The 27,017-nt window shown below is 41.0% G+C and overlaps 1 protein-coding gene across 7 annotated transcripts in view; it reads left to right on the top strand.

Moving 5' to 3' along the window:
- ptprub (protein tyrosine phosphatase receptor type Ub) overlaps positions 1-27,017 on the top strand; it is a 143,972-nt gene that overhangs the window by 24,237 nt on the left and 92,718 nt on the right. For 4 of the 7 annotated variants that reach the window (XM_031852461.1, XM_031852460.1, XM_031852458.1 and 1 more), the window contains exon 2: positions 20,202-20,333. In XM_031852461.1, the coding sequence (XP_031708321.1) occupies positions 20,202-20,333 (132 nt within the window). The remainder of the gene's footprint in view (positions 1-20,201; positions 20,334-27,017) is intronic. The other 3 variants (XM_031852457.1, XM_031852462.1, XM_031852459.1) reach the window with 1 other exon arrangement.

The following is a 27,017-nucleotide window of genomic DNA, read 5'->3' as shown; positions in this document are numbered from 1 at the left end:
TTCCATCAGTTTTCTTGACAAAATACAGTGTGAAAGAACATGATACAATGCGTTTGTGAACAGTGAAACATTTTACACTCTAGCAGGTGGTGACTGCAGGTCATTTAGTTGCATTTTAACTCTTCATATGTCCTCTCATCGTTTGCTTTCTGAGTGCTTTCATTCTGACATTTCTCGTACTGAATTTCCAAAACCTGTAAACTAAACTAATTTGGCAGATTTTGTTTAAATGCATGTCACACAGCATAGATTCATGTTCCTTCATTTAAACCTTCCAAGACTGTGATCCTATTGCCGCTCTAATCCGAGACAGTCGTCCCAAGGAAAACGACAGCATCGGCCAGTTCAGCAGATGCCGAATAACGACATATGTTTGAAACTTCGTAGCAATTTTCACTTTTGTCTGTCAAAAGAAAGGAGCGTGATGGCATTATGGTTCACCAAATATTAGCCACTAAGCTACTGGTCATATCGGACCAATTAAGGCTATAGCAGCAACATCACTAACTGACGCATTAAGAAAGAATAAATTGCGGCCACTGATGGCAACATGACTTGTACAACATGACACATCACGTGCAACCGCTATTCACAAAAGATATTGCACTAATGATATTACAGCGTAAACATCCCCATAATGTTTTGCAGTTGAGTGCAATTTCCCCTTTAATGCTTCTGATTGCAGTAATCCATGTGGCAACTTCTATGTTGCCTTTGCAGCAGGAGCACAGTATGCAGAACAATGGCAGAGTGAAAAAGAAAGGTCAAACTCTCAGACTAGGAGCTACAGGTCTTGACCAACGAGTTGCAGATGCATTTCTCAAAACTTCAGGCAAGGAATTTAACCGTGACAGAGAGAAACTGTATTTGGGATTCAATATGCCAAGATCACTGGAAAGTTTGGGGCGTGACGCTGCTTATAAATGCCCTTCAGTTCCCCCCACTTCTATGAAGACGCTAATCATTTCACTGCAACTGCATGTGGCTGTTAGTGCTAATCTCTGTGAATTGGGCTGTTTCTGCAATGAGGCTCATTTACATAGACAGGAGAACATTTTGCTCCAAATTATGCATAATACCTAATTTAAAGTAATGCAAATACCACAGGAGCACCAAGAAGCTTTTAATCTGGCATAGCAGTGAATTTTACCCTTTGCGGGTGCTCGGAGAATTACACGGTTTCTATTTTGTTTAGTGGGCGCAAAAGCTGCGCAGTGCTTTTATGAATTCGGCACAGAGTGTGTTGAAATGCGTTAGGGTGCGTTTTATAGCCTAGGAATTGCGTTGCATTGGACGATTGCATCCCTACTTCTTTCAGTAGTTCTAGTCATGTTTAATTTAGAGGACCTGCCAAATCCTCACACTAAATATATAGTTGAGATACAAAAGATATCCCTATTTCATAGTCACTGCTCGTGTGCAGCAGCATACACAGTGGGTCACTGTCAGCCTCACAGTCATCCATTTTTCCCTTTTAAAATGGACATGTAGCTCCTAAGCAACAAAATGAAAATATTCAGAAAACCTCTCAAAGTGCTCTGCAGTAATTGGAAAGCATGAGTCAAGCCTCCCTTATTATTTTTGATATGCTCATGGATTTCCGGTCAAGTGTTGTCGGGTATATGGCTTCTGCTCAAACGAACTGACGACCTAATACTGTTTGTCATTGTAAACATGATGTCATGTGATTATAGTGCTTTTCAGCACAGGGCCAATCCTATCTCTTAGGGGCAGATTTCTCTTCATCATCTTTCATCATGTTTCCAGTCCCTAAAACGGTCTCCCAGTTATGCGCAGTGGCAGCGCCGGCTTCAAGATTAACACTCTCCTCACTCGCTCCCCGCACTCTTTTGCCATCCTTGCCCCTCGGTGCCTTAGCTCCTGCTCCTCTTGCCAGTGCCCTTAATCTGACGTTGATCCAAAGTGAAAGACCACTGGCGCTCCTCCGACATCCCTATTCAGGCTCCTCTGCGTCTGGTCTCCAATCTACCGCCTTTGCATTCCATTTCCGTCAGGCCTCGAGCTTCATTCCCCCCCCCCCCCCCCCCCAATACACACACACACATCCTCCCCTCTACCTTCCTCTCCGCTGCTGCCGGGATGCTGGACTATGAGCTGCAGCTGATGTGGTTTGGCGAGCTGTGCGAAGTGAGATACAATGCATAATTATGTTGTCAGAGGACATCATGATGGAAACATCTCAGTCCAGGGACATCACGTTGGGATCCTATCATTCTGCAGCCTGCCAAGTGCAGCGTGAATAAAATGGAGGCTCACACGGTCTGTGATGGCAGCTGGAGAGATTGTGACAGGAAGTCCTTTTGCTTTCATGACTACCACAGTGAAGGTATTTTTAGTGACATGCTTTTAGTCCCTTTGAATCTTCAGCTATCGAGCCCGGGTTCACCTGCAGGTTCAGCCTCGAGCCTTGTGTACTGTATGTTGAATCAAATTCATGTGATTTTAAGACATGTTCGACAAGACGTGCTCCCAGAGTTCCTAGAGCAATGAACCTTCAGAGATTATTAGAGATTAAGTTATTCTACTTTACTTCTTTTTGACAGCGTTTGCTCTGATAATTAGACCATGATGATATGTGTCAGTTTTTTTTATGTAGTTACTTTTTCAACGTTTTGCTGAAAGAAATTGCAGTGTTTGTTGAATGATGTGTATTGATTCATGATAACCAATTATGTCCCCAGACTACAAGCACACCTCATTGGGACCAATATGGGATAGAGATAGAGACACAGGACATGAACAATTAACACAAACACTATGAATGATTCCTTTGTTTATGAAAGACACATTCAAGCAACGCCCGCATTCTGAGCAAAACTGCAATTTCATAGAACTTGCCACATGTAACAATAGCAGTCCAATTTCACCATAATTAGATTTTATAATTAGGACACAAATGGATCTTTCTGAACAATGTCCTGAGCATAAGATAGACAGATACATGCTGAGGAAATGTGGAGTGTACCAGCAGGGCCTCAGAAGAAAATAGCATATCATCAAAAAAAAGAAATCCACTCAGCCCCCCACTCCATTCTAATGCCAGGTGTTAGAGGTCTAGAACGACCTGATCCCTGATTAAAACTCATGACTAATTTTACTTTCTCCGTGTAATGAGGCTGTAAAAGTCCCAATCTGAAGTTTGGTGGGAAAATAACTCCTTTCATTATGTCCGTATGTAGCTATGTTTGCAAATGCCCTCAAACTCATCTCTAAAAGTCAAGATTTTGATCACTATACTTGCAATCTAAAAAAATGTACACACCCTTTAATACAAAATGACAATGTTTCCTTGCTCCCGACAATTCATTTCCCCCTTCAAGACCTTAAAAGAGACAAGTTTGCACCTTCATGGAAGATATTATTACACAAAAGTGCAGTTCTTATAAAAGGGTAAAACCCTCATGAAAGGATTGGATTATCTTACTGACCTTTTACTAAATCGCATATATAGGTCTTTGAAAGCAGCTAAAATCTTTTTACAACGTGCTACCGTGAAAATGTTTTTGAGGTGCATTTATGGCCTGTGGAAAATGATCCTTTTTTTTAAGCCGAGGTGTGGCAAAGGGAGTTTTAATTCGTTTTCGCTCACAAAATCGCTGTTGGCTTTTGAAACATTTTTAGGAAGAAAATGTCACATTTTTCCTCCCTCAGCTGCTGTTACTGTCTCAAACCATAAAGTCTCCGATTACATGAACAAAAACAAATAATTTCTTTCTGTATTGCATTATTCATAAAGAAAATATAGTAGAAGTACATTCAAATGATTGCCTTTTGAGGCAACTAGCATACCAGTCATGTTTCTGTCATTTGGATGATTCAATCTGCTCCATGTTTGACTGTGGGCATTTCATTCAGGGTTGGTTGTCAGTGCTCAAAAGAGAATACTGAGTGCTTGGAGAACCAGGTCATCTTACATGAATTTCATGAAAAATGGATACATACAGATCAATTGGTCAGTAAAGACATGTATCATATCCGTATAGTTGTCCCTGTATCATGGCATCAATGATGTCCAACACATCGAGTCTCAGAGTAGAAGTCAAATTGCTCCACAGCCCTCCCAATCTCTCCTCTCAATTCTCAGTGAGTTTGAGCTCGCAGCCATCTGTGGCTGCATGACCTCTAGTTCACTCTGCATGCGGTCCCACAACTGTATCTGTGAGGGAGGAGGAGATGGAAGTAGCCTGTAGGGTCCTCCATCAGTAAGGAAAACCAACTGGGGCAGAATGGCAACTGAGACACAGCAGGGCACAGATATATCTGAAGGCTCCGCATGCTCTTATGTTGGCTTGTTAATGTTCAGGGTTGCACCCTGCATTTACGCTGCTGATCAGAGATTTGGCCACAGGCGTGGGATATCTAAGAAATGTTTGCTGCTGCACTGCTGCTACAAATGGAGCTCACCACAGCAACACATCGTTATGCACGTTTTGTTTTGCCGTCCTGCTATTCCTGTGGATTGTTTATTTTTCCCGTGCCATCCAGAGGGTCTTGTCCGTCTGCCTGATTCCACGTGAATGCAGCTTTAGTGCGCACAGCCCTTATTTTTGTGGATCTGCTAAGTTATCTTCAGCAGCAGAATATCAGGATTTCTCAAAGAAATTGAGTGTAAAGGGGCCAATGCTCCACAGGCCCAATCAGGGCCATTCTCTGTGTTCTTGGAGCATTTCCATGTTGAATTTGATGTTCGGCAGAAAGGTCTGACAAATGTGCTGTAGAATTTTCCCTCTTCAGTTGTGACTGTTTAAAGTTTGGAAGTAGCAGTATTTCAATGCCTAGCACGTATATTTCAATATTTTTATTATCAAAATAAATAAAAGAAGTGGCCAAGTCATCAAGTCATTTCATCTCCAGCCTCTCGTGTCACTTCTTCAAAGAAAGGCAGCTGCTGCCGTCATTCAGGGCCGGTGGTAGACGCTCCCACTTTCATAGTCCAATAAAAACACAGATGCTTGCTACAAACAACACTGCTGGCTGTCAGTGCAATGCAAGCATGGCCACGAATTTGGGGCAGAATTTATTGTGTTGTGGCGCATTGTCTTCTCCTTTTTAACGTCTTCCACACACAAGGGGAACTCATCAGAGCTCGCACAGGGCACAGTGATTGAAGCTGCAGAGGGATTCCTGGAATTTCTTTTTCTTTGGCAAAAGCTAATTCTGAACTGTAGAGAGAGAGAGAGAGAGAGAGAGAGAGAGAGAGAGAGAGAGAGAGAGGAGTGATCCAAAGGCCGTCGGTGGCCTGTTTGTATGACTCAGTGGAAAAAGTGCTTCAGTGAGTGCGGTCGCTCTGAAGCTACAGAGGAGCTTCCTGGAGCCCATTCTACAGCCCTCACCTCCCTCACAATCAGCCAATAGTTTAATTAGCTTTCTAACTGCGAAATGTTGGCAGCCTTTCCTCTCTCTGTTCCCCCCAGGACTTCTCACCTCAAACACTGTCCCCTACTGGTTGGCTGAGATCCAATAGAGAGTGCTACTCCTTATGCTCTTTCTCTCTTTCACTCTCTAGCTCTCACTTTAGCAAACACACTCTATTTACATTCCATTGTCACTTCAGCACCAATGCTATTTGACTTGGTATTAACATGTTGGTTTTCTTTTGAAGAGGCGTGTAACATTTTCACTGTCCATAAGCGGGGTGCGAATTGGATATTCAATGATATTTTCCACTCCGAGAGCATTGAATCTGTCTTCAAAGTGCTGCGACTGAGGCATGGCTAATGACTTCAAACTAGGCTTTTTGTTCCTGCCGTCTTCACTCGCCCTAACATGGCTGGAATATGGTTTTGTCCTTGTCTCGTCTCCCCTCGTCGCTGACGCACCCAGCCAGCTCTCTGCACCTCCATCCTCTCCTTTCTCTCTTCACATGGTGTCGACAGCAGACAGTCACTGATTAGTCCCCAAGAGACCAGTGGAAACACTCATACACGCTTCTTTATTATGCCTGAAAACATACGGCGTCTACTTAATGCTGCTGCTTTTCTCATTGTGTATCTGGAACTCATCATGACTGAAGAAACTCAAACCACGGGCCGGTGCTGGACTTGTCTCTGATTTCACATTCCATGTTTGCTGCAAGGACCAGCTGAACTAACAAAGTCCAGCCTTTCAGTCTGGATCTTTCAGACATCGAGGCTGCAGTGCAGAAGGACCAGTTCAGGGCAGGTTAGGTTGACAAACACTAAACTAATAACAGTCGAAAGCCACAAACTCAAGTAGTGACATTTATCCGAACCCTCTTGGACTTGAGGTCAGTTTAATCACTTCCTTGCTTCACTTCTCAAGCACTGAGGAAGAAATAAGAATTAACAGAGAGTGCCATGACAGTTGAGGGCAGTTTTAGGTTTACTTGGTGCCTGTTGTGGCCATGTCTCCTCAGATTGAGTGTGAAAGCACATCCTCATGTGTGATTGCTGGATGTCTATTCCCATTTCTCTACACGTCCATCTTTGTTTGAGTGACGGCCTGTCGGCGCTGTGTCTCTGCTGCTGCTGCAGCAGCAGCAGCATATATAGCACATATAAATGAATGCTTACAGACGGAAGCGCACATGCATATATGAGCACACACTGGACTGACCACTTGGCTCCGGCCGCAGCGAGATTGATGCAAAACACCACGCGACTGGGCAGGTGGCAGCTGCACCAGGAAGTAGGCCCACAGCAGGCCAAAGCAACGTGCTCATAAGAGCTGCCCGGATACTAGAAGATCAGGTGGACGTTGACGGCTCGCTGGGTGGCAGCCCAGAAAGAGTAGCAGAGCAGTTGGATGCTGGAAGGAGAGGCGGATACTGTTACAAGGTGATTAAGCGCGTGTCTTTAGTTGACTTTGACTTTTTTTTGCCTTTGATCCATCTTTCTTTCATTCATTCCTTATTGAAGTTGATGTTAGTCAAATCAGCAATGCTGTTCAGAGGTTGCCCAATAGGACAGTTACTGAGTACACAGAGCCACGTGGAGCACCAGGTCTGAACTGAAGACGGCACAACCGTCAACGGTCATTTCTGGATCTATAAAATGTGACGCATTGCATTGTGGGATTTTTAGAACAAATAATTTCCATGGCCACTACTTTTTTCGTTTTGTTGTGGTATTGTTTAAGGGTAAACATATTGCACTGTATAGTGTATAGGGGAGGGATTTTCGACACAGACTCCAACAACTATTAAGATCAAAACTTCACCGTAAATGTCACTAAATATGTTGTGACAGGGTGGTTTGTTTGCTTGATTTTACATATTTCCATTAGTGTTAGGTGGCTATTTTCATGCACCTGCTTATTGCTGCTAAGACACGTGCCAGACCCCCCCCCTCCCTCTGTGCACCAGCAGCACAGGTGTCACTACATTTCTTCACTGATAATCCCTTAAAATGTCATGCCTAAATGGGAGGATTTAGGCATGACTTCTGCTTGGCTTTCGAGTGGCCAGACTTATTGAAATACTTCCCAGCCTGTAACAAACCAACACTATTGTGCAGTCTAATTGATTAGCTGCATGTTTTTGACCCAACAATGTTGGTCATTCGCTGTCATGCTGATTTCTTGCTTTCAGTAATGTGATAGATGGACACGGGCGGTTGCTGCATAGCATCAGATTGGCTGTGGTGTAGAACAGGTCCTGTTGAACCTTTCGCCGGCTATGCAGGAACCTGAATGCTAAGTCTAATGTGATTCGTCATTTAAAGGCCCTCGACACATTTTTTTATTTGCCTTTCTGTCAATCAAATGGGATCAAAATGCGTCCTCAATGTCCAGATGTAGCAGATTAGCTTTTGAGTGTTAAACTGTGGATGCATACCCCCCCACCCCCCCAAAACCTGTAAATTAATTTAGAATATGCAGAAATATGCACAGGTTCAGCAGACACAAAGCTACACTTCAGTCTCACTGTAAGCTGGTAATTGAACAATTAAAATCCTGGCTGGTTTAGAGGAAACACTTGTTTGTGAATGCTTCATAATTTTCAATATTTACTTACTTTCTAAAAAGTCACATGCAAATCACATTTGGTGTATGTGTTCGACACAGCTTGTAGGACTATATTATAGTATGCCTGCGGTGCTGTTGTTGGTGTTTAGGTGAAAAATAGAGCACAACTTATTTAGTGCTCACAGCAACGATTTTAAAACCAGCGAACAAAGGTCACGTTTCTCAGTTGAGTACATTTGATGAACTGGTTTCAGGAAAGGGCTTTATTACCCAGAAAAAAAACTTTAAAAAGGGTAAAATAATTTGCCCTTTCCATATTGATGCCAAATGTAGAAAGAAAAGAAAGAGAGAGCATACACATGTCATGCTGCATAGACAATAGGAACAATGGGATGTGAGGGAGAAAGAGAGAACTGAAATACTCACTGAAATTCTCCCTTCTCCCTGCCTTCATGTGGGTTAGTGGAATTGAAAGGCTGCAGGTTGTGGAGACAGCAATTGGCTGCCTTTGTGTTAGTGGAATTGACGGGCAGCAGAGCAGTGAAGCTGCTACGGGGTATGTGGTTTAGCAGAGTTGATAGACACCAGTTTTTTTTTTGTATTTCCTGGCGAGTCGGGACGCTACAGGCAGTTTGATTAGGATGCACAGTCAAATTGAATTGGCTCAGCTGGTCAGGAGTTGCATGGAATTGGCCGAGGTCAGTCAGAATGGGAAATAAGAGTTCATATTTGCATGGGAGATGGTTGTTTTCCCGAAATAATTGTGGATATTAAATTCAGACACTCTACTCGTGACCTTTTAAATGAACCCTGAGGTCGTCACTTTGCTCATATTGCGGCGATCGCAGCTCATTCACACTGCAGGCGGTTTGATAGAAATCACACAAGAAGGAGCCATCTCTGAAAGTGTCTCTCTAACTGCAGCTGTTAAGCCAGAAAAATGAATAAAATATTTACTTTAACTGTTCAGTTGTTACTACAACACACAGGAAGTGTTAACAGGTGGACATTCACAAGTCAACACTCTCTTCAGATACACATATCTTCCACTGCAACTCTTTAACAGAGGAACGGGAGGTGCTAGCGCGCTAGTGAGTAATACGTTTAAGATTAAATATGTTTTGTTTGACACATCATTCACCATTTAAGCACATTTGAATTGTATCATAGTTTAGAGAATGTAATAATAATAATAATGTGATTCGTAACACTAAGAGGGATTATGAATCATTATGATTAGGTCATAATGTATGTAAATTAAAGACATCAATTATTTCTCAAGCGAGGTGTGTCATAGTGAAGTATTTTTATCTCCGCTCTATTATTTATCTCTGCAAAAAGTGTCCTGTGACATCATGTTTTTCAGAGGAAATATTTTGGATCAGGTTCTTACTACTTCCATTAAAGTAATTGCTGACTCAACAGAACTCAAATATTACTTTAATACATACATACATATATATATATATATATAATGTATGTGTGTGCTTGTCATAGAAATCCAATTGGAAAATGAATAAAAGGTTAATTCAATAACTTTGTAAGTAAAAGTGAACCCATGGTCTCTTGAATATTCACATTCACCTTTATAAATCTTAAATACTGTTCAGGTGTGCAGTCCTTCCTTTACCGGATGCATACCCTATTAGAGCTGCTACTAACGAAGTTCATTATTGTGTCAATCTTTTTTTATTTGATCAATTAAACCAGTCTATAAAATCTCATAAAATGGTGTAAAACAGCCATCACAATTTCCCAGAGCCCAACGCACCATTACACTCACCAATAACTAAATTATTTTCATTATGAACCAATCTGCCGGGTTTTTTCTTGCATAAATTTCAGAAAATACTTTAAAATGTCCATTACGAGTTCCCAGAGTTGTTTTTTTTCTGACCATCTGTTCAAAACCCAAAGATCTTTAGTTTACTATCATATGTGACGAGACAAAATCAAGCTAAATGAACTAATCATTTTAGTTCAAGACTAAACCCAAAGAGTCTAAATATATAATATATAAATAAACCAGAAAGAAGCAGCAAATCAGAGGCTGAAACCAGCGAATGTTTGGCATTTCCTTAAACATTTAATTCAGTATCAAACTTATCGCCAATTCATTTCCAGTCGATCAACTAATCAGTACATCGACAGATCACTTAAACATGTGCTGAATCAAAACAATGCAGCTTTGGCTAAATTCACGATATTTCCCATTTCATAAGAGCGCCTTTGCTGCAGTTGTCTCAGTCCCTCACTGAAGTAAAACGTGTGTTCTAGCCAAGAGACTCGTGTCTTATAGTCCTTCACTATGTCAAGGGCCTCCTATTCTGCAGTATGGTTATTATGTCTGTGCTTTGAACCTACATTTGCAAATGAGTTCTTTTATATGTCTCTCAAATCTAAAAGAGTATTCATGGAACTAGAGCCTTGAATGAAACAGATGTTGGAAATGAAGCCACCAGATAGGAGAGGTTTCCTCCTGCTAATTAAACTGATTTGTTATATGGCCCTTTGCCGTCACGATCCACTTGTCTTCTGTCTTCTGAGGAAGTGAAGAGAAATGCAAAGTGGAAATGAATGCACGGCAATACCTGAAAAAGACATCAACTCAAAATAGACCAACGATTTGAAATGGGGGGAAAAAAAGTATGATAATGAACTGGTTATCAGCAGTGTGAACTGAGAATTCTTCTTCTGTTGGGGGTAGGATACCCACAGGAACTGGGAAGTGGAATAATTGATGTTTTCTCTGAGAAGGAGAAACAGAAGACAACAAGCTCAGATTGCCTTTGTCTTAGCATCTTTGTTTTCCCTGTGTGTTGCCCTCAGAATAGCACAGAAAGGGAGGAATAATATGTCTGACTCTTTGACTATTCTACTGACACCTGAGATACTTTTATCATCAACCCTCCGCCGAGGATGAAATATTGTACCAGCCCTTTAAAGTGAAGGCAAAATTAATTTCTAAGATGAATCGTGGCTGACTGGTATCTTAAGATTCAGTGTGAATACAACTGTAGCAAGCCTTTGTGTCATTGTTCACCACCAGAAGATGAAAAAGGAAATGTTCTTGAGCAATGTGGCTTTCCTTCATTTGAATTACTGTATGGAGATTTCCGGGGGAGGGTTATGTATCTCTTTCTTTTTGCTGAAGGCAGGGTAGAGCCACAGAAACAGAATAGACATGGATCTTTATTTATTTTTTGTTTATTTAGAAGGGACATTACACAATACATACATTGAATCAGTTACAGCTAAAAGCTCATTTTTATCTGTAGCCCCTGGGCGGCGGGTTATGAGTGATTGAATATTATATCTCAGTTATTTGTCACTAGCCTACAGTAGCTCCTATAGTTTATCAGCTAAATATAGTTTGTAGTTACATTTGTCAAGTAATAAATGTGTCGTATAAATCAATTTTTGGGTGTGCTAGTGCATGTGTGAAAAAATTGACCTAGTAGCTCCAGAGGGAGCTCACAGAGGTCTGATGAGGTCCTCAAGTGACAAAGACTACAAGTTTAAATATGAAAAGAAAACTGGGGAGTTAAAAGGAAGTGCGTTTACCAGACCTGTATCCCGCTCTCATCTCTGCTTAAGGCTAATAGCTCGAGGCTACATTAGCTTCTACTAGCATAACACACCCACATCTCCAACCAAACTGTCAACTGTGAAGTTGCATTGTGGGAAATGTGGGTGCCAGGTTTTGTCAAGGAAGAAGAATGCATGGAATAAAAAAGACGATATATATATGGTTCTGCTGCATCCATTTTTACACTTATGTGTTCTTCGACAACTCTTTAAGGGTTTATATTTGTGTACACCGATTCACTGTGATTCATTTACCATGAATGTAACGGGGACAAAGTGTCAAGTAATCATGAGATTATTAAGAAAAAAGGTATAATTGATCAAATCAAGAACATAGAACACCATCAACAATTCATTCTTGCTCTGTGTGTTTTGAGATACTTAGTTATTGGGTCACCAATTCAATAGTGTCTTTTGCTTTTGAGATATTGAGGGCGAGAGTCCAAAGACAATATGAACAATGCTGAGGGCCATTCTTTCTTAAAATGGGGAACCATAAGGTTCAGTAATTTAATGTTTAGCAATTGCATTTTTAATATCTTGCTAAAGTATAATCTCAGCGCAGGCCACCCTGAAGCTCAACACTTCTACTGTACCTGTTCACCTTCTACGACCCCTTCTTTTCTCAATCTGTTTATTGGCCCTCTCTGTGTGACCGGGGCCCATCCAGCCACCTGGGTTGAGTTATTAATGCCCGGGGAGGCAGAGAGATGATTTCATTGCGTATTCAGGTGTGGGGATGGATGGCTTTCAGAGGCAGCCAAGGGAGTGCTGGGGAGGAGAGAGCCTCTGTAGAGAATAAATATACCTGTCTCCTGCTGATGCATCGGGCCACACTCGGTGCAATGCAAATCAGCCACTCTCTTCCCCCTAACTGCCTCCAGTATTACTCACCCGTTCCCACCTGGATCCCCACCAGCCAAGACACTCCGTCAACACAGACTCGGATGAGGCTGTGGAAGTAGGAGAGCTCTCGAGTAAGGACTGGTTTCGCAGCTTGGTTTGGTTCCCAGTTGTTGATGACGATACGGCACGCATCCGTGCCTCATCATCACGCTGCATTTCCCAGGTGACTTCGCAGGTTCTGGTGTTCATTACCCATCCTGGCTGCCAGATAATTAAGGGGCAGAGGCTGAGTTGACATTAAAGCAAATGTTGTGAGTTATTTCTCGGAGCACACACATCGGCTTCTACTACTTTTGTTATAAATGGGAGACTGGGTTTTAAGTGTTTGGCTCGGAGTCTTGAAATTGGCTTGTTGGTTTCTATCTCAGACGGCAAAGACCAGAGGTTTTTATTTCCAGGGCACAGCTGTGTGTCATCACTCTTACTTTGTCAGATTTTTTTACTGTCCTCTGAACCTCTCATGTAAATGTTATTTTCCAACTTGGATCTTAATTTCCTTGATTTTTTTAATGTATTGTGCTAAAAGCAGAGTTCGACATTTTCATGAATTCATGTATCCACTTTCTTGCCAAGAGTTTGATGAGAATCCAAGCAGCACTCTGTAACGTCTGTAATTCTGACATATAAGAGGATCCAAGAAAAGACAATAATGCTCTTGTCCTCCAGAGACCTGTCTCCTCCGCAGGTAAACACTACACTCCCCGACTTTTCCCAAGGATCGATGAAAGATCCTGGAAATTTTATACAAAATCTTCTTGCTTCATGCTCCACTGAGCAGAATTAATAGCAATGAATGAGGCCCCGGTTCTCTTTATACATCTATGCTAAAAATACAGCCAGCAGCCGGTACTGATGCATTAAAATGAGAACTGCGTACATTAAATTGAATTAATGCCTGAAACTTGCAAACAAACAGATATGCAGCATGAGCTAGAATGCTCAATACCCCTCTTACTCTAAACAAAATGTCAGATACTGTGTAGTCCAAGCCACTTACAGTGGAAACACATTCACATCAGAGTCGTGGTGGTAATTTGCAGAGTTTGTGGAAGGTGTTTGCAGCGGGTAGAGTACATGGAGTGACTTAGAGCTACAGTACATGAAACTCTACAGTGAAACCAAGGTAATTATTGCAGAAAGATATTTTTAAAGGCTGACACCTTTATGTGCAGAAACACCAGTTCTATCATTGATTGACCGATTGTGACTGAATAGCAGCACTTTACTCATCATGCTACTTTATTTCATGAAGGACTCGGCTCACAACGGTCAATTTGCCAGTACAGACTTTCTAAAGTGGACACAGAGCAGATTATGGCACATTCTGTGCATATTCTTTTATGTTTACTGCATTTACTTCTCCACTTATTTGATACAGAATGTAGGGTTGGATGAAATGATGATAATCAGTGTGAGACTATAAAAGAAAAATATATTTTGCTGTTACATTATTACCATGAGGGGCTTTGCTGTAATATCTCTGGTTGTATTGCAATGTTTCTGATCATTGAACGGGAATGATTCATGGTAATATTGTATTCTTATATAGTTTTTTGCACTCATGTGACGAAGCATCTGTATTTGTCAGGTATTTTATTTGCTGGATTAGCCAAAACGGACATTCCCTGCTGTTTTTTATTTTAGAAAATTATCCATTGACATTGTGAAATATAATGTCATAGTCTGTCATAGAGGATTTTATCAATGTTGCATGTCATTTATATTCATATATATTCATATTCCATCCCTGCGGCCCAGACCTGGATGGGTCTTGTAACATGCCGAGGATTAAATATTTCATTTTTTATGCCCCCAATAAGTTGTTCTGTAATACATTTTATCACTTGAGCATATGTTCAGCAGATTTGTCACATACAGCTTTTTACTATCTCTGTGGAGCTGATTTGTTACTCGAACAAGTACTATTAATTAACAATCTGTTCAAGTATTGCCCTGTGGTGTTGGACTCTACTCTTTTATTCTGCTCACTCTACTACATCTTTTAGAAGCCAGTGAAAAGATTGACTGCAGTGTTTCGGATCAAAAGATTGCTTTCTGTATTTAATGACAGATCATTCTTTTTCTTTGAAATATTAGAAAATATGAAATAAGAAGTGTACATTTTGAAATTGCACTTTGATCACAGTCCACACTTGACCATATAGATTTAAAATATCAAAACACTGTTGTTGATACTGTGGGTCGGGGCTCAGCCACTTCTTTTTATTTGATAAACTTCCTATTTTGCTGTGTTTGATTTATTCAAGTGAAAAGTTGTTTGAATAGTAACACCTTAAATAAGCTTAGGCCAGCGTCCTTCTGCTTAGAACATATGCAAATAAAGGGGATGAGCAAAGACTCTGACAATATCCACTGTGCATAGCTGACACTCCAATTAGATAGCAAGGCAAGGGATTATACAAGTAAACACAGAGAGAGAGAGAGATACCCAATCTAACACGATGGTCTACACGTGACACTAACAACTGATATGTGCAGAGAGAGATGCAAAGCCTTGATTAACTGCACATATAAAACTAGGGAACATTTTATGTATCCCTCACAAATGTGGAAGCAAATTGGAGTGTCTGGTAAACAAGTTGCCACTTTCTTTTATGTCCTTCTGAAATCAAAGAGGAGCTACTGCATCCATCGTCTGACCGTGTAGCTCATCGCTTCCACTGTGTAAATCTGAAGTTTATTTCGGTTTGCTATAAAGTCAGAGAGATTGTGTATTAATTCATTTATGGAGTGATCTGTGTTGGCCCACTGTAAAACACTGAGATTTGTATTTAAACAGAGTGACAAAAATCTCTCTCACCCGAGTCTTTAAATCCCCCCCCGTCAACATCTCTAGACCCTTCTCATCTCGCTCCCTCCCACTCTCAGGTATTTCTGCGAACAGTGCATGGCTGTACTGCATGCAGGGCACCGCAGCAGGCCGATATGGCCCTGCTGAGCGCTTTGAACAATGTTTTCGACTGCAGCCTTGAAACTAGCTTGCTTCCTGGCTCGTTAGAGAAAAATTTGATTAATCAGTTCTTCCGTTTTACTTCCAAGAAGAGGCACAGCATGTCGTTTTTGTAGGCCTATACCTGACATATTCACAATGATTGCAATCCTGGCAGGTAGATCAGACGCATTGGTTAGCAGTCTCACAAACATTTTAACCATATGGGCCTTATAATTTGCTTTAATGTGTTCCCCAGAATTCATTTCTCCAAGCACAAAACAGTGACATTGAGTTACTATATTTACAAAAGAAATAAATATTGTTATGAAATGTACAAAGCCATACATTTAAAGTGGAGGTTGATTTATATCAGCAAACAGCAGATATTCCCAGTTCGCTAACTGCTAACTGTGAAACATGTCTTAACCTCAGCCATAAAATCTTGGCAGTGTCTGACTTTGCACTGGTCATTGCACTAAATTATGCTGCAATTATTCAGGTAAAACATGGCCACTGACAAATCCACACACCCATTGGTCCTTCAGGAGGAGCTGAGGAGGGAGTGTGTTTTGTCATAATTGATTAGCTGGATCCCTCCCAGTGTGCTGCGAGGAGATGACATTCCCGGGCAGCGCTGGCCTCGCATCCTGGCTTCCTTCTTCTGGATGATGAGTCTCTTGTAGGGAGGAGTTTACAGGCTTCATTTACCGAAGCAGCAGGGAATAATATAGTGCCAGCGTTTGGATGTGTCTGGTCCCATATCTCTGGCTGTTCCATTAGAAATAGACCCCAGTGTGGGACAATTAACCCCTGGCCTCAGCAGCAGATCTGTGCAGTAACAGCCCAGCACGGGGCTATAAATCAAACCCAGAGGGAGAAACCCACAGTCCTTCCCCTGCTGGTTGGCTGCTACTATCACCCAATGGACTGAGCTTACACGACGGTAGATATGCTCCAATGTTATCGTATAATCACCGGAGGTGCATGCGTGATGTAATGTGTTGGCTGTAGGCAAGGGCACCCTGAGTGTGTTAGTGCTGTAGTGAATACACCATCTGGAGAAAGTACAACACCTTATAGCACCTGTAACCCTATGAACCAAACAGCAACAACTATTTTGGTATCTCATGCTGCTTTCTTGCAAGACGCAAATGACTTTTCAATCGGAGAAAATGGTTGTCTCAAAGAGCACCCAGCAAGATCGTCTTCAGCTCCTCGTATAACGAGCTCAATATTCCTGCTTCTTCTGTTGCCATTTCTTCCTACAAATTCACTCATCAAATAGCGGCATATACAGTATATCCATATCCAATTTTAACGCCGCCAGAGGAGTTGTGTTTTCAGGTCATCCGTCCGTCAGTTCACCTGGGGATGTCAGAGGAATGCATAGAAAGAATTTCTTTCAATTTGGCACAAAGATCTGCCTGTACTCGAGGACAAACTGAATAGAATCTGTAGGTCAAAGGTCACTGCGACTTGACTTAATTTTTGCACTGTGCTTGTGCATTAAAATACATTCTATTTAACATCAAAACCACACTGTGATGGGACCTGCGTATATTCAATTGAATTAATGCCTGAAACTTGCAAACAAACAGATATGCAGCATGAGCTAGAATGCCCAATACCCCTCTAACTCTAAACATTTTCAGATGCTACGTACTGTGTAGTCCAAGCCACTTACAGTGGAAAAACATTCACATCAGAGTCGTGGTGGTAACTTGCAGAGTTTGTGGAAGGTGTTTGCAGCGGGTAGAGTGCATGGAGTGACTTAGAGCTACAGTACATGAAACTCTACAGTGAAAAGAAGGTAAATAATGTCTTGGCTTAAAACTGCAGAAAGATCTTTTGCAGAAACACCAGTTCAATCATTGATTGACCGATTGTGACTGAATAGCAGCACTTTACTCATCATGCTACTTTATTTCATGAAGGACTCGGCTCACAACGGTCAATTTGCCAGTACAGACTTTCTAAAGTGGACACAGAGCAGATTATGGCACATTCTGTGCATATTCTTCTATGTTTACTGCATTTACTTCTCCACTTATTTGATACAGAATGTAGGGTTGGATGATATGATGATAATCAGTGTGAGACTATAAAAGAAAAATATATTTTGCTGTTACATTATTACCATGAGGGGCTTTGCTGTAATATCTCTGGTTGTATTGCAATGTTTCTGATCATTGAACGGGAATGATTCATGGTAATATTGTATTCTTATATAGTTTTTTGCACTCATGTGACGAAGCATCTGTATTTGTCAGGTATTTTGTTTGCTGGATGATTAAGGTTGATTAGAATCTGTAGGTCAAAGGTAACTGTGACCTCACAAAACACATTTTTTTGCAATAACTGATTAATTCATATGCTAATTATGGCAGTTTCACACAAATGTCAAATACTATAAAATGATGAAGTGATGACATTTTGAAAAGACACGGATGTAAACAGCAACACGACTGGTTGGCGGAGGCATACAACCGCAAAGCGGTAATTCTAGTTAGTAAAGGAAGTTCCTTAGCTGCTTCACAATAAAAGCCCTAAAAACTAACAAGCATAATGGCATAATGAGTAAACTTAAAGGCATAATGAGTAGAATTTTTCGGTTTCGGCTTGTTAACGCAACATTCAAAGTTGGACCCTCCTCCCCGGCTCCACCACACTAGCAGCGCATGTGCCCTGGTTGTGGTTGGTGTTATGGTGCTCGGCCGCAGAGTTAAAACAAACTCCCGATTCACACTCATTGTAGAACGAGTTTTGTCTGCTTTGTGATTTGCCTTGCTATATTTGTGGGTTGTTTGTGCTGTGTCTGCCATTTTTATGTGTCTGCTACGAGATACATTACGCACACATGGCACGGAGCTCGGGAAAAAACATCCCAAAAAATCCTTGAATATGTTCTGTTGAATCTATCAAATACAAAAGGTGGCATCAAATGCTTGGTCCTACAGCAATTCTTGAGTCAGATATTTTCTCTATTACGTTAGCAAACAGGGATACTTTTATGTATTTATTTTTTATAGCTGTTCCTTTTTAAAGGACAGCTTTAAAGACTGATGCATTGAAAAAGATGACATTTTATTGAATTGTTTTGTTTTGTTTTTTAGTTTCTTTGCTGAAAGACATGATTGTATTTTGCAAACAATGCAACGATAAATGGTATTGATGCCAAAACCCACATTTTGGCATCGAAAATTCTCAAACAGCACGCAGCTCTATCATCGTCTTAATTGCGTCCTCCATTTTAATTTGGCCCATAACATACCAAACCAGCCATCGCAATGACCTGTTAATGACCGGAAGCTGTGGCTATCTTGTACAATGGTAGTAAAAAAGAGAATTATGTATCCCCGCTACAGTTTAGCAGGCGTTTTTCTCTGCAGCCTGTCATATTGAGACCATTTGTTTAATGGCAGATTAGAGAAAAGAATGAGCAGCAATAAAGCTGCAGACCACATGGGTCACCTTCAGGAGCTTTTCATAGTTATGCCTATCATTAGCATGTCGCGTCTCGTGCTCTCCTACTCCAATTATTACTGACGCAGGCTCTGGTCTTATGACTGCGCAGTTCAAAATGCCCGCTCTTAGACTGTAATTCTCACACCGGCGGATTAATGTGAAATATGGCAACAGATGCAGAACTGAAGCACATTATTCAGGACCCAAGGACCATTAAAGCCATAGCTATTAAATATAATTTGAAAAAATTAGCTTTTTGGCGCGTGGAATAGCAGGTTGTGAGGTATTATGATAATCACTACATTCCCCAGGGTGCCTGCTTTCCTCAAATGTTATTACTATTTGTATGCCTGTGTGCATGGGCTTTGGGATATGTAGTCTTGTTTGTGGATGCTTTATGAGAGGGGTTATTCTGCTCAGATGCAGGGGCAATTATTGCTTTTGCCAGGGATTTTGTTCCTTTGTGTGAGTCTGAAGTAATTATAGCTCATTGCCTGGTTTGTAGTTGTTCTGAGAGCATGTGTGCACATGTGGACACATTGACACACAATCCTGTGTGTATGATATGGGGCAATAGAGTCGCATTCAGGCTGATATTGACCATTCAAACTCATACTCATCTTCACAAGTGCAAAGAGTGGAATATTTGTCTTGGAGGGCCACACATTGCCTACTAGTCAGTGACTACACTCAGGTTACTATAATAATCTGTAACACTATATTTATTATAGTGACCCTTGTGCGGCCTTTGATACCAGAGCTGAGCAGCACCAGCTCTGTTTCAAACACTGGTGGCAGCAGCATTGCAAAGCGGGGTTGGCTCAGTTGGGTTGAAATGTTCACATCAATAGTAAACACAGGTCCTTGCTTTAGTCTGAAAGGGCAGCGAGGTGGTCAGTGTGGCTGCAGGCCGCACATTTCATTGTCAGTGGATCAAGTGTACATTTAGTGCAGAAAAGAAGACATCTTGGTTGTATGACTTTTATTCCAGTTTCCATAAGAGGAGGAGGAGGTTCAGAGGAAATGAAAGAAATGAAGCACCAAGGCTCTGTTATATTTAAGAAATTGTGATAACCGATTCATTTTACCATTTTCAAGCATGCATTCCAACATTCTTGCTGTTTTAAGGGGGGGGGGGGGGGGGGGGGGGGGGTCTGGGACTGACGGTCGGACAAAATGAGCAATTTGAATGAAAATAGAAAAGTGATTGCACCCCTACTTTATTTCTGTCCTGAATGTGTCTCAGTCATGTGTGAGGTAAAGCTATCTCTTTGAAACCGAAAAAACCCATGCTGTTTCTCTCATTGATGGCCACTGTTTCAATTTTCCTCTTTATTTTCAGCAGCTGGCTGTACGTTTGAAGAGGATTCAGACCCCAGTCTGTGTGACTTCACCCAGGGGGAGGACGATGACTTTGATTGGCTGCTCTTTCGGACGTACAGTTCACCTTATGCCAGCCCTGACCTCCTGCGAGGTGAGTGGTCCTCTCTTCTACAGTTCTGTACTTGACTGTTTTTCAGGCTGCAGCCATCTTGTGTAGTTAGATCAGATGTCTGTAGGCATACCGATTAGACAGAGCAGACCAGGCGCTCACTATAAATCTAAAAACACATCAAGTACGAGTTCATGGGGCACAATACTAGGGGCTATTTTTTGAGACATGCCAGCAGTTGGTCTGTGCTTTGGTTTCTTATTATATTGTCTGAGAAATAAAAAATACTTTTGTTTATGAGGCGAACATATCAGAAAAGTTTGACTGTATGCAAATCAGCCTTTTTAGTTGTCCATTGTCCATTATGCTCCAGCTTTAATGAAACACTCAGCCCAATCTTGTCTGCTTTCTGCTAACCCCAAGGATAATTTTATGTTAACCAGCCTCACAGGACTAATAGAAACTAGCATTTTCCTGCCATCATGCTCTCTACTGGTGGTTGCCAGAGGGAGATGGCATGCATAGTTTATAAGGCGCTGCTCCATCTCTGCATTAACAAATACCTACAGGGATCTGACAAAGAGAAGAGTGCTGTTTCAGCTTCTCAGCAGAAATATCAGTGGCAGCAGCGGGTTTTCTGCTGAAAATACTTCTACTGTGGAAACTTGCGTCCCTCGGGTATAACCAATCAATCAATCTATGATATGGTAATGAGGATTCTGCCAATTCTTGACATGACAAAACATGCATTTAAAAAGGGAGAGAAAGAACTTGCATGTTCAGTGGCGGCAGTAAAGTGTGTAAGAAAGGACTGACATTTAATGTGGCAGATATAAAGATAGATAAACTAAGAGGAGCAGATGTACAGATTACAATCAGAAACTGGAGATCATCTTAAAATAAATAATTGTAGGCTTTAGGAAATACTCCTAAGGCCTACAATAAAAAAAAAAAAGGTATCGACATGATTAGCCTTTGAACAGGTATAAATGGTGTTATTTTTAAAAGCTGCATGGTTGTGATTTTGATTTATAGGACAAAAATTTGTTCATGCCCTCAGGCTTCTATATCAAAATAGAATTGTGAACTTGATAAATCCCAAATTTAATCCTAAACTCTTAAAACTCCACATCCACATCATCATTCGAGGGAGAATCTGCCTGCAGCCACCAGCCAATTCATGGCAGGCGATGGGATAATTAATACTTTTCCCTTTGGGTTTAATTAAAACTTGCTGCCATGGCATTTACAGTGATTGAGGGCCTTCAGTGGAACAGACTAACACAAGTGGAATGAGGCAGGTACTGTAATCTGCACATGGCAAGAAGGCGAGAGAGGCTCCGGGCATCAACTCTCGATCGATCAGTTCGGAGAACCACCAGACAAATTACGTTTGAATTATTATCTGCTCATCCTTCAGCCCCGCACTAAAAGCAGTGTATTACCCATGTTCATTGTAAAGTGACAGCAGTCACAAATGTCTACTTGGTTGAACTGATTAGAGTCTGGTGGTCAAATTGTCACTGTGACGTCAATAACTCCTATGGTAATTCTGACAATTTCACACAAATGTCTGCGAGGATAAAATACTGACGTTATGACATTTTGGAAAGCCATGGATGTAAACTGCGACTTGACTGGTCGGCAGAGGCATACAGCCGCAAAGCGGAAATCTTAGTTATTCCCCATCTCTCTGGCTTAATCCCTGGGTTGACTTCTAACCATGTATCACATTGGGCAGCCATGGGGGGGGGGGAGGACAAGAGTTTATGAGATAAGGCTATTTACATTGGAACAGTATTAACTTTGTGGGGCTGAGAAACTGGTGTCGAGGGAAGATTAGTAAACACAGCTGAGATAGCTGCAGCTTGTGACTCCCAGGAGAAATTAGAGACTACCGCTCCCATGAAAGAGAAAATAGTCTTGGGGAAGAAAAAAAGATAAAATGCAGTGAGGTCTTAATAGGAATGGCCCATTATTTTTATCACATTCTCCTTCATTTTGAATTTGATCCGAGATGTCGGGTGGCCATTGATAATCCTAAATTCTTTCGCTGTTTATGAATCCATGCAGGCTGATGACCTTGTAAAGAAGAATGTGTCTGCATGTCAAGTGTGCCTCGTGTTCTGAAAGGCAGATTCATTATCTTGAAAAGTTATGGGTCTGCTGCAATATCCATTATAGTGGAGTGGAGTGGCCTTAAGGGAAAATCCATTAAAGACTTGATCAAGCTTAAAAAGCAGCTTATGGCAATGTAACTTCTTGGTTCACCTTGTTCTGTGCTGTAATTTGTAATTTCTTCAATAAGGTCAACAGATCAGACGTGTTATAGATATTGCTACCGTAGCTGCAGTATTGATTAAAAGTAACATCAACAGTAAAGCTTAATAGGTAAAAATCAGGAACAAAAAGATGAATATAGGCTTTATACATTTGTTTTCACATATACAGTAGTACTCCCCAAGACCTGTAAACAGACTTTGATATGTAAAATCTGTGGAATTTGCCTTTAAGTTCAGTGATTGGTATACCGGTATGTGAGAGCTGCTAAAAGGTCCCTATTCAACCCTCTGTGTAAGGTGTTCGTTCTTGTTCACTAAGCACTGAGCACACAAACATTCGCTCAGTAGCTCACCTCAGCAATGATACAGACTGTGTCTCTCAGATATGCAGAAAATGGGACTTTAGCTTCCAGCTGAGTTATACAGAAATTCTCTGACAGTACTGAAATAGAGTGTTGAAATATGCTATTTCTTTCCTCACCATGTGTTGCATGCTGATCTTGCAAATCCCGCTCTCTCCTCAGCTTTTCTTCTTTTTTCATTTGTAAATGTCTCCCGTGTTGTCCAGCCTTACACATACAATGAAGGTAACTTTTAAAAATGGCTCGGATCCAGCTCCATCTGCGTGTTTGTACATCACGTTGCAACAAGCTACTGAGTCAATTGATTGGCTGTTTTATTAGCTACTAGCACAGCAGATCCTTACATAGACATTCTGAATGGACTCTAAAGTTTGATGGGACCTCAAGTCTAAGGAAGGTTATGGCCAGGTCAGTTGGCACATACTGTAGCAGCAGGCTCAATGTAATGACCTTAACAGAGCTAATCCATACAGTGAAACACACGGACCTCCATCTGTATCTTTGTCACCCTGTACCAGTCGGCTATGGAGGGCAATGTCATATTTTCTGCCCTTTCGTATCTGTCACCTCTCACCCCTGCCTGGCCCCCGGGCGCACACCGCGGACCGGCTGCACACGAGTGCGTGTGCGTCATTGACATCGACCCGAGATTCATCTGCGTCTGTGAAAGGATGAGGCAGAGCGAGGAGACGGATACATCTGCTGTCGGAGAGGCGTTGTTATCAGAGCTGACCAGCCATCCTCACTGGTTTAAAAACTCTATTACACTGCCTTCCTCCACCTCTCCCCTCTGGCAGTCGGCATTCTCCATATATGTGCACTATATATTATCTCATTTATAAGGTCTCCATTTATTGTAGGCTCCAAATTCAGTTAGTTTTGCTCATATAGCTCTTCACTTTTGGACACACAATTTATAGCTTGTTGATTTGCAGCTTGTATTGAAACAGTGCACCGTGTTATAGATATCTGTCTGCTGTTATCAGTCAGATTTCATCAACCTGCAATTTTTCCGACCAATATTGCAATTGTAATTTAGATTGTGTTTATTTTCTATAAATTAAACTACAGGCCTGTAATTGTAATTCATTTAGAATGAAACTATATGATTGTACCAAGCACGATCAGAGACTTAACTCATGTCCACATAAATATGTCTGAATATATTCATGTATTTATATGTTTGTAAATAGTAATGTTGCTTGTTGTTATGGACAAGTCAGAGAAAAGTCAACTTGTCAGTAAACCTGCCTAGTTTTCTAGAGAAGCATTGATAAATTATTGAAATATCGTTTTGGAGGTATACTTGACATTAATAACAACAAATTAATATTAAATATAATCAGGGGATTCAAATGTAGCATTATAGTTATTGATAATAGCTGCATGGTTGGCCACTTATGGGAACAATAACTAACTGGTGAGTAAATAAATCACCTTGTAGATGCTTAAGCTAATGTTAGCATTAGCGTTGCAGACTGAGGCTACAAGCTGCTTAGCCCTGAACCCTGGAGGTCTCATTTCAGAGCTTTTAAGGTGTTACGCTTGGCGTTAGTGATTTGAGAAATATTAGTTAGAATGTGCTTGTTATTAACAGTTAGATGACGCCATTGTGTATCATGAGAGCTCGATATATGATTTCATCACGATATGATTCCATTGAAAGATTAATTGTAAAACTGAATTATCGCCCAGTCCTAACTCACACAATTAAAGCTAGAGATCAGCAAGAGTAAGCTAGATTTTGAAATGATCTAACTGAAAAAATAACAGCCCATCCCTTCAGGCCTCCCTCCAAAGCCACTCCCCCAAAACACATGAAAGCAAATATAACCCTAACCCTTATTGCTTCTTAATCAATTTCCCAACCAAGCTTTTAACGTTAAATAAATTGACAGTTACCATCTTAAAATTGCACTTGCGATATCAATTTCGATACCTCATTACTCTCATAGCATGTCGTAGGACAATAACCTGTTTTTCAGAAACGTTTCTCTCTAAGGTGATGAATGTATATTTCTAATTATCTTATGAAAAAAATGATTGAGGAACTGAAAGGAAGAGCGCATATACTGTATGGAGCTCAAAGACAAGTTAAATAGAAAGTCATATAATGGCTTCAGCAATGTATCAGCTTCAAGGTTAAAGCTGATGATGAATGAAATTAGGGATGAAAAAAAATGGTCTGCTGTGTACTTTTAGGGACGGTATTGCATCTTTTGTTTATGACGAGGAAAGGAACCGTTTCACATCTTTTTCATACATAGTTCATTTATCATTTAACTTGGGTTACAGAGGACAATTATTCCCTTGAAGAGAGTCGTGTCCGGTCATGTGCTGTTGATAGTCTGCAGGGTTTTGCTCCAGCCAAACGTCCCACCAGCTGATTTCACTAATCAACTCACCTTCGGTCAGAAAGGGAGGAACTAGTTAGTAAAATCGGCAGCTGTAGTATCTGGTGGGAATGAAAACCTGCAGTCTTATGTGGCTCAGGACCGGACACCCGTGGGTCGCAGGGATAATTGCTCACGACTCATTACCTCAAGGCAAAGAAGATGATGTTTATGTTTATTGATCACTAATGTATAATATAATTGTCTGAAAGCTCAGTCTACTTTGCCCGTCACTACACAGAAGCTTTTAAAATATAACAAATTAATTAAATTGTTATTCAGGGAAGCGGTTGCCAGCTCCCTTTATGCCTTTTCAACAAGATATAGAGGAATCATTAATGTGAATGAGAGCGACACAATTGGGAAGGGCTTCCGAAGCCTGCATTCTAACTGGTGTATACTCTCCGACCAGCTCTTTTGCTCTCCATGTTTTGCTCGCCCACACACATACACCCAGGTGATGGGTAGGTATGGTAATGCAGCACCGATTTGGCTGTCGTTCCCAGTCTAATTACTGTCGCTTTAGAGGGACAGCGAGAGGGCTTTCTTGTGTAAGGTTGCGGGTTTAACAACATAATTGAGGCTCAGGAAGCACACTCGGGATTGTAGCCAAATTGTTAGTCACCTTAAACTTAGGTGAGATGAAGTGGTCGGTCACTTGAAGCATAATAGTTCAGCTCATGAAAAAGGTCATCAGGTTGACAACTGCAAAATATGTTGCAGCATCTTAGCTGCAGGAATTGGGCATTTTGGATTTTGCACACACATAATTGGCCCTTTTTGACAGACTGGAGTAGCGGGAGATTGGTTGTTTATGTTGCTGTTTAAACAATTTCAGCACAGTTTGTTGAGGAATTAATAGAAAAGCAAGCTGAAATGGAGGCTTATAACATCAGCATGGGAGTAGTGTAGCTGTTTTAATATTTTCTAAATGGTTAATGGCTCCAATATAAGTTATTTAAGTGATTTAAATAAATGTATTAATTTGCACAATAACGTTTTTGTTTGTAGATTGGGAAACTCAAACCAAACTTTAGGCAATGTATCAAACAGTTGTGAGATGTGTAGGGTGGTTATGGCAGTGAAAGGATCAACAAAATCATTAGGATTCATCTTCTGGGAATGTCTGTCCAAACTGTTGTGCCGATCTATCTAGTAGATGTTGAGATAGCTTTCTGGATAAGTGAAATGTTTAAGCTAGTGTTGGCACCAGAAAAAAAGTCACCAAAGTCATTAGGATTCATCCTCTGGGGACCATGAATGCCTGTTCAAAATCGCATGGCAATTCATCCAGTAATTGTCGAGAAATTTAACTAACAACAAAAATGTCAACCATGTTGTCGTTCAGAGAAATTTCTGTTTCTGTGGATCACTAAAGTCAGTGAGCGTTATCCTCAGGGGACTATGGATGTCTGTACCAAATTTTTGTGCCAATCCATTCAAAAGATGTTGAGATATTTCGGTCTTGACCAAAGCCTCTGCCCAGCTGACTGGCACACTGACATTACCGTCCACAAAGCCATGCTGCTTGCGAAAGTTGAGGTTTCAACCAATAACAGAGATATGCTAGTGTGAGACTCTACTGTTGAATTCAGTTTTAATTCAGATAAGTTGTCCTATACAATGTTATACACACAATATTATTACATATAATAAAACACAAAACCCATTTAGATGTGCACAAAAGAT

Source organism: Anarrhichthys ocellatus, unplaced genomic scaffold (assembly GCF_004355925.1).
Source record: "Anarrhichthys ocellatus isolate YVR2014 unplaced genomic scaffold, GSC_Weel_1.0 scaffold13, whole genome shotgun sequence".
Lineage (NCBI taxonomy): Eukaryota > Metazoa > Chordata > Actinopteri > Perciformes > Anarhichadidae > Anarrhichthys > Anarrhichthys ocellatus.
This window is presented reverse-complemented; position numbering and strand designations above follow the sequence as displayed.